The sequence below is a fragment of the Eschscholzia californica genome, unplaced genomic scaffold (assembly GCF_041429995.1).
Source record: "Eschscholzia californica isolate CP2 unplaced genomic scaffold, dmEscCali1.0.p SCAF_1, whole genome shotgun sequence".
NCBI classification, from domain to species: Eukaryota; Viridiplantae; Streptophyta; class Magnoliopsida; order Ranunculales; family Papaveraceae; genus Eschscholzia; species Eschscholzia californica.
In genome coordinates this window covers 84,529,372-84,538,831 of record NW_028238198.1, presented here as the reverse complement: position 1 = coordinate 84,538,831, position 9,460 = coordinate 84,529,372, and the positions used below count along the sequence as shown (strand labels likewise).

The window sequence follows — 9,460 nt, the reverse complement described above, 5'->3', positions numbered from 1 at the left end:
ACAGCCGCCAACCTTATTTGTGTAAATTAGGGTTTCTTCACATTTTAACCCCTAGAACTTCCTAAAATGACCCTTCCTTTTATCTTTTCTACCATTTCACCCACCAAAAATCCTCACCCATCTATAAATAAATCCCTTTCTCCTCCACTAAAACCGAGACTTGCAAACCCTCTCAATGGCTTCCTTACCTAATTTCTAAGCCACTTCTCTTTCTATCTTCTAACCCTAATCCTCCATTCTTTTCTTCTACTTCTTCTCACCTATTTCTTTCTCTCTTTTCTTCTTACTCAATCCCTCTTCTATTAAATCCATCTTTTTCTATCTTCTTCTCTACCACTATTCTTTCTACCATTAATAGTCATCTCCTTCTTTCTTCCATATTCTTCCACCATTTCTAACCCTCTTCATCTCTTCTTTCCAACTTCTTTCTAGATCTAATTTCTTCTTTCCTTTTCTTTTTCTTATTTGGGTTGCAATAAAATAGCTATTACTTGGATTTCTTGGAGTACAATTCTTGAACATAAATGGAGCAAATCTTGGACATCAAAATGGAGATGCATGGGAATATGGAATTTGAGCATTCTTGGTGATTTCTTTCCATTAATTTCTTAGTATTTTCATTTATTTTACAATGTCAATGAATGTTATTCTAGATTCCATGTATAGTTAATTTAGCAATCTAAGGTTGTAAATGAAACCCATTTTGGATTTTTATAATACTTGTTCTTGATTAATTAAATCCTTTGATGTGCTTTGATGCATATTGATTGTCATTTCATGTTGATTCTATAACCTTATTGTCATTCATGTATTATAATTAGATATTTCATGCTTTTATTGATTTATTAGATGAGATATGCCTTTTAGATCTTGAATGATAGTGTAGGAAATTAGTTTTTATATGGTAGTCAATCATAAATTCTTAATTATAAAATTGTTTCATCTAGAATATCATCCGGAATCCAAATAGTTCATTATATTGGATCTCGAGTAAATACAAAAGAGATTTAAGTAATTAAGTGTTTGTTTTATAAAGTGAAATTATGTGGTGGATTTTATAACCTTAGATATCATCTTCTCCCCTCTCTTAGATAGTTTATTTACATTTATTTGTTTTCTTATTTCTCACAAATCAATCATCAAAGTTATGAATGGGGTGTGTGTGTGTGTTAGTTTAAGTTAGTTTTTGACATTTCGATTATTGGGCTAAACTTGCCGTCAATACCCGAAATTGCCTACTTATCCCTTGGGACGATACTCGATCTTATTTTCAATACTATAACTTGACCCCGTATACTTGCGGGAAAAGACCTATTTTTAGGCCCATCAGAGAACAATAAAACTCTTGAAAATCAAAGACAAAATTGTCCTATTTTAACATTACAAAAAAGTGCACCCTTGTCTGTTGGTTAACTATTGCGATGAATCCAACCATGATTAAATCAGTAAAAAAACATATTATGTATGCGTTTTTGAATGATGGGAAAAATGTTTAGTTTCTACACATATTCTTTCTGATGGTTTTTTGGGTGACGTAGGTTCATGAGGGCCTAACGTGAAATTTAAGTTTACGCATAATACATGGAGCCTCATTTCTGGACTTCGCTTCGGGCCACCTAAAAGTCAGGGTCGGCCCTGGAAGAAACTAAGAGAGAGAGAAGAAATTTGCAGAAGTTGTAATCGGATGATTCTGTTACTGTATTTATAGAGAACTACGGACGTGACCTCCGATTCTGTTACTGTATTTAGAAAAAGTTTAACCGACTTCTCAACAACAAAAAACGGTTCACAAACTCTGTTTTTTTTTTAACTAAACCGTCTAAGCTTCCTAATAACCCTAACCAACTTAACTAAACCCTAGATTCTTTCCCTGCTCTTCATCCTTGTCTATCTGCTCCTAGCATGAAGATAGAAGAAACCTTACCTTCCTTCAGTTCTTATCCTATTCCTTTTTCTCTCATGCCAATTTTTATTACTTTACCAATGACATTTATGTAACATCTAAAATTAATAAACCACGACAATTTGAGGAAAAAAATCGTTTCACTAAACGATGTTGCTTTTAGGGCACAAATTTCAGGTAGTTTACTTCAACTCTATATTTCTATTCCCATGATTTGTTTCACTAAAATATGTTTAGGTGTCAGTCTTGTGTTTGGACTCTTTTTGCTCGATTATTCTGTTGATTTGTTTCACTAAAAGATGTTAAGTAGTTTACTTGTATATTCTTAAACTAAAGACGGTAAGTATGCTTGTCGCCAAAGGAAGATGGGAAAACAGGTTGAACGCGCGCATTTAATTCCCCACAAATTAGAGGCTAGGCTCAAGCTAATGTTGAAGCTCAACCTCAATTACTACTCATTTAGTATTGATAATTTGATAAGGCTAACTTTGTAGGTCCATGTGGCAATCATGCATTTTGGCTTAAAAGTAGCTAACATTTTTTTTTTTGTTAAGGATATATATATATATATATATATATATATATATATATATATATTAAAACAACTAAGAAATCAGGGTAGCATTACAATACATACATATTTAAAAGAAAATACGGAATACAGGACCACTCCTTAGATCTTTCCTTTCTGCGCGCCCATTTAGCTAACTTATCAGCTTGAGAATTCTCTGTTCTTTTGATATAGCTGAATTTCACTTGCTGAAGCTCATGCTTTAAGTTTCTAATTTGACGAATATGAACTAATGATTGCCATTGAACTTGATGGCTTGGGTTATTTAGATGTTTTATCAGGTTGATATTGTCGCTTTCAATGATGACCTGCATATGATTGTTATCTTTAGCCCAAGTGAGACTGTTAAGAATGGCTATAACCTCGCTTTCCTCGCTGTTTCTTGCTCTAGCAATTTTCACGTTCGCCGAAACAAATTTGGATAAAAAATCGTGCACAATAAAACTTGGGCCTATTACCTGTTCCACATTGACAAAAGATGCATCAACATTAATTTTTATGAAAGGACGGATTGGTGGTTGCCACTTGACGGTAGCTGTAGCAGCAGGTTTTACTTGAGCATTACTAGTCTTTGGAAATGTTTTAATGAGATCTAAAATAGTTTTAACATTGTATAATGTTTGCTGAAAGCAGTGATCACATATGGTTTTCCATATATGCTATAATATTGTGACGAAATGAATGTTATCAGCAGTACAACTAGTTTGGTCAGGATTTTGCCACGACATGATCCATTCAGATAGAGAAGGAATATTCGTCGCGATGACATTAAAGTGAAACCATATACTTCTCGCTATTGGGCAATGCAACAGAGCATGTTCTATAGATTCTATTTCAGAACAATTAGGACAGTTAAGAATGTTACCCGATGTATTTCCCTATTCGTTGTCTAACTGGTAGCGCTTTAGTGCAAATTTTCCATATAAAAAGTTGAATGCGAGGAATGGTGGGTATAGACCAAATAAAATTCCAATTTACTTCCTGAGGAGGAGTAGATAGGGTGAATGAACTAAGGTGCTGATACATGGATTTAACCGAATGGTTACCTGATTGTGTTAGATTCCATTTCATCTTATCAGTACCCTCGGACTGAATGGGGATAGCTTTAATAAGATTACAAATGTTTTCAGGGAAGGTGTGACTAAGAATGTTGTCATCCCATCTGTTATCAATTATAAGTTCAGACACTTTAGTCAGCTCTGACTTATTAGTATTCTGTAGATGTTGAATTTCCCCTGGGATCCACATATCTTTCCATATATTTATGTTTTCTCCTGATTGAACTTCCCATGTAATGTGATTTTCAATGAGATCATAGCGTTTTCTGATTACTTTCCAATTCCATGAATGATGGGATTTGGTTGGACCCGGGTATTCAGTCTGCGGAAAATACTTTGCTTTAAGAAACTTAACCCAAATGGCGTTTGGTTCAGACTTCAGGCGCCAAGCCAGCTTACTAAGGAGGGTGTTATTGTCAAGGTGAGGGTGATGCATACCTAACCCTCCTAGCTTTTTAGGAAGACATATGTAAGACCATGCTTTAGTACCAATGCCTTTGGACTTTCCCCACCAGAATGACTTTTGCAAATTCACTATGCGTTTGCTTATGCTTTTGGGAATAGCAAAGCATTGCATCTGATATCGGGGAATGGCTGCCGCTACAACTGAAACAACTACTGTCCGACCAGCCTGAGAGAGGAAGGAGTGATTCCATTTGACAATTGGTATCAGAGCCTGGATATCAGGCTATGCAGTATGGCGCTCTGATACCCATTTGATCTAGGATAGAGTTAAAAACTTTCGTCTTCTGAGGACCGATGAAAAGTTGAGTTCCAAGGTATTTTTCCGAAGTAGACGCGTATTTTACCTTAAGGGTTTTCATTATAATTCGCTTAAATTTTGGATGTGAATTTTTGGAGTAAAAAATATTGGATTTGTTATAATTTTTTGTTTGACCTGAAGCCGAACAAAATAAGGTCAACATGGCTTTAAGATTATGCACGTTTTCAATTGAATTTTTTCCAAAAATGATAAAGTAGTAGCTAACATCTGGATTCTGAAGTTCACCATTGAACTGCAAAGAGAACCACACAACAAGTAAATATCATACAAATTTAAACACAAGGACTTTCCAATAAGTTGTTTTACCTAAACTACAGTACTTATAAGAAGTGCTAGTTGTAGCTGACCTTGAACATGGTATTGAAGTGATTGTTGCAGAAAAAGACACAGAATTCACGTGCCTACAGACCTTGTAAGTGACAGAAATTGATGACAACAGGAAGAAAAAATGTACATGTAGCCTACACATCACTAATATGAGAACCAAACCTTTGCAGTGATATATAATAGGGCATATGCATACATAGTCGACAGGCTTGCACTGTTTTTCAGGAATTTCTTGATCAACATCCTTGGAGATGAGCGAAAGGAGGAACTGCTTCATAGAATGCAGATACATCTGACTCATGGTCATCGGTACTGAGCAACTCAGGCAGATATATCACCTCACCTCACCATTGATATCTGGGGTGATAGCACTTGCAGAGAGACCAGAATACACGACTGTGTCACGACAGCAGCAAATATATCTAGACAATAACACATACCTTCCACTATATTTTAGGTTCCATCTCTATCAATTGCTTCCCAACTACTTCACCAACTTTCACCTCTCCATGAATTCTACATGCACCAAAAATAGCACCCCGTAATCCTGGATGTGGTTCAATTGGCATTCCATTCACAACTCCAAAGCTTCCTTTATCAACCCAGGCACCCAGTGATGCAGGGGCACCCGGCGTGGAGACTTTTTCCATGACCGAACCCGGTCATGGGCCAACCGGCCATAGAGAGTAGTTTTAGGAAGTCCTAATTTTAGTATGATTATTAGAGAATTTAGGTTTAGGAAATTATGTTATTTTAGTATTTCCAATAATTGGAAAGGTCCAGATTTGAGTCTAGTTATTTAGGCACTTGCAGTATTTTAATTATTTGGGAAAGTTTAATTCAAGTCTATCTAGGAAAGTCCAGAATCCTATAAAAGGATATCTAGTTAGTCCATTATTCTCAGATTGAAGAGAAAACCCCTTTGAAGTTTAATAAAGTTTAGTATTTTCGAGTTATTTCATCTTTATTTTATCGTTCTTGTTAAGTTTATTCGTCTTCTTTAATTCCGCTGCGTTTCTACATCATGTGGTATCAGAGCCACCAAAGTTTTTGGTGAATGATTCTAGAAATTTTTTTCCAGACGAGTTAAATCAGTATCAATCATATTCTATTCCAAAAGAAGATTATAATCCATCAGATTATACTCATGAAGGAATAACTACTCGATGCTTATGCGCTTCATGTTTGTATGCGAATAGAGATTCATACGATTATCATTGGAATCCGGGAGAAACCGTACGAGAAAACCCATCACAACCTCCATCTTCTTATTATCCGACATCAATCGCAACACCACCACCACCTCCGTACTCTAATTATGCACCACAACTGTCCCGTTATCAATCCCAAACATCACCACCACCACCTCCGTACTCTTATTATTCACCACCGTATTCACCACCTCTACCATCTTCGGCACCTATACTTTCATACACTTATTATTCACCACAACCACCACCACCAACACAATCATCTTCTCTTTCCTATTCACCACCACCGCCACCACATTCGTCTTTTGTCGAAACGGGTCCATTGTTAATATCCGATTTAGCTAAGATTCAACATATGGTGAACGACATTAAAACAATAATACGTCAACCATCTTCTTCGCCAATTTTATCTTTCAATCAGGAAGAAGATGTGATTAATGATTTGATTGATACGACTACTAGGACGGACGTTATGAATCGATCTGCTTGGGTATTAACTAAAGAAGATGAACCCGATGATATTAAAGAAGTTTCACATGAATGGGAAGTCATGAACAAGCAAAAACCCATCTGGATGAGAAAGCCAGAGGAGATTAACAAGGAAGAATACGCTGCCTTCTACAAGAGTCTCACCAATGACTGGGAAGAGCACTTGTCTGTGAAGCACTTCTCAGTTGAGGGTCAGCTTGAGTTCAAGGCTGTTCTCTTTGTACCCAAGAGGGCACCCTTCGATCTCTTTGACAACAAGAAGAAACCCAACAACATCAAGCTCTACGTTCGCCGTGTCTTCATCATGGACAACTGTGAAGATATCATCCCTGAGTACTTGAGCTTCGTGAAAGGTATTGTTGATTCAGAGGATCTTCCCCTTAACATTTCCAGAGAGATGCTTCAACAAAACAAGATCCTCAAGGTCATCCGTAAGAACTTGGTGAAGAAGTGCCTTGAGATGTTCCTTGAAATTGCTGAGAACAAGGAAGACTACAACAAGTTTTACGAGGCATTCTCAAAGAATCTCAAGCTTGGAATCCACGAGGACACACAGAACAAGACCAAGCTAGCTGAACTACTCCGATACCACTCCACCAAGAGTGGTGATGAGATGACCAGCTTGAAGGATTACGTGACCAGGATGAAGGAAGGTCAAAGTGACATTTTCTACATCACTGGTGAGAGCAAGAAAGCAGTTGAAAACTCACCTTTCCTGGAGAAGCTTAAGAAGAAGAGTTATGAAGTACTTTTCATGGTTGACGCCATTGATGAGTACGCAGTTGGCCAGTTGAAGGAATTTGAAGGAAAGAAACTTGTCTCAGCAACAAAAGAAGGATTGAAATTGGAGGAAAGTGAAGATGAGAAAAAGAAGAAAGAAAGTCAGAAGGAGAAGTTTGAGGGACTGTGCAAGGTGATCAAGGATGTTCTCGGTGACAAGGTAGAGAAGGTCATTGTTTCAGACCGTGTTGTGGACTCCCCTTGCTGTTTGGTGACTGGAGAATACGGATGGACAGCAAACATGGAGCGAATCATGAAAGCCCAAGCACTGAGAGATTCAAGCATGGTTGGTTACATGTCAAGTAAGAAAACCATGGAAATCAACCCAGAGAACTCAATCATGGAGGAACTTAGAAAGAGGGTTGATGCTGACAAGAATGACAAGTCAGTTAAGGATTTGGTTCTGTTGCTGTTTGAGACTGCTCTTTTGACATCTGGTTTCAGCTTGGACGAGCCCAACACTTTTGGAAACATCTTTCAAGGGCCAAATTTATGGGACAACAAGGTCAATACGGACGTTATGAAGGCATATAGGATGCAGAGAGTTCATCATGAAGTTCCAATAAAGGATTTCTTGAATAAGATTGTTAAATGGTTGCGTCTACCATGGGAGGATGGCGAAATGAACGCAATTTATTCACCAATAATAATTTTGCGAGCTTCATTGCAATTTGAGACTGAGAATAAGGTTGGTGATTTCTTGCAAAGTGGTATTTTTCACAACAAAATTCTTATGAAGTGGGAATTAAGAATCGCCATGGAGGAATTCCTTGACGCGGATACATCCAACTTTTCATAATCGAAACGGTTCGGGACGAACCTCTTGGGAGAAGGGGATGCTGATGCAGGGGCACCCGGCGTGGAGACTTTTTCCATGACCGAACCCGGTCATGGGCCAACCGGCCATAGAGAGTAGTTTTAGGAAGTCCTAATTTTAGTATGATTATTAGAGAATTTAGGTTTAGGAAATTATGTTATTTTAGTATTTCCAATAATTGGAAAGGTCCAGATTTGAGTCTAGTTATTTAGGCACTTGCAGTATTTTAATTATTTGGGAAAGTTTAATTCAAGTCTATCTAGGAAAGTCCAGAATCCTATAAAAGGATATCTAGTTAGTCCATTATTCTCAGATTGAAGAGAAAATCCCTTTGAAGTTTAATAAAGTTTAGTATTTTCGAGTTATTTCATCTTTATTTTATCGTTCTTGTTAAGTTTATTCGTCTTCTTTAATTCCGCTGCGTTTCTACATCACCCAGCCCTTCCAAGTAAATCAACCATTCAACCATAATGCTCTATTCTGGTCTTATATTTAACAAACAATTCATTATATCAAAAAACATTCGGCGACCCTCCTCAACTAATCCAGAATGACTACACCCACTTAAAACACCATTCTGTTGAAGTTACTGTATTAGGATCAAAACTCATCTTCTGCATCTTCCAAAATAGTTGCAGAGCTTCATTTACATATCCATTCATGGCTAATCCAGCAATCATGGAGTTCCATGTCATTTCATTCTTTATACCCATTTCATTACAACACTTCAATTGTTTCCTCAATTTTCCCACACTTCCCAAACATATCTACTAGAGTTGTTCCGAAACTAACATTAACTTCGAATTTCTCTTCATTTATGTAATTGAAAATCCATTCACCTTCTTCCAAATATCTTGATTGTGCACAAGCTGAAACTGTACAAACCAATGAAGGTTCATTTGGTCTTATTCCTCCATTAACCATGTCACTGACTGAATAGTTTCAGAGCTTCTCTACAAAACCCTTGTTGTGAATACCAGAAATAATAATACTCCATGGAGAAGCAGATGTTGAAGTTCTGGGACTCTTATGCAAAGGAGATGTCTAGGAAGCTAGACAATTGCCATGTAGAAATATAATTTCTTCAAATGAATAAACGACTCCCCCGTCTCCCCGGCCGTCTCATAAGAAGTTTAAGAAGACAAAGGTTCTCCCTTGGTCAAAGAAGTCTACAAGTTAAGATAAAAGTTCTCGCGATAATCGACTCCCCATCTCAAATGAAAGGGGTCTCACGAACGACTTAAGAGGAGCGAATAAAAAAGAAAAATGATGGTGGTGATCGTATACATTTTTTTTGGAAGTCGACTACGATCAACGGTAGTCGTTACATTTTAGCATTGATGTGATAAGCTCAATAACTGCCCAACAAGACAATAACCTAAAGCCTAACTACATTATTTATACCCTCACAATTCCAAATCAAATAACCAAAAATTCCACCTTCTATGAGATTTGAACGTGAGACCTCCAGAACTTTCTGGAGTTTATTATCTAATGTGGTAGTGGTGGCCCTAGACAGT

General features: G+C 37.1%; 1 protein-coding gene across 1 annotated transcript; it reads left to right on the top strand.

The window, feature by feature from the left end:
* The first annotated feature begins 5,262 nt into the window (after positions 1 to 5,262).
* On the top strand, positions 5,263 to 8,325 carry LOC147570294 (heat shock protein 82-like). The gene has a single exon (XM_086656880.1). The coding sequence runs from the start codon at positions 6,210 to 6,212 to the stop codon at positions 7,920 to 7,922; it is 1,713 nt and encodes a 570-aa protein (XP_086513006.1). The 5' UTR covers positions 5,263 to 6,209; the 3' UTR covers positions 7,923 to 8,325.
* The last annotated feature ends 1,135 nt before the right edge of the window (positions 8,326 to 9,460 follow it).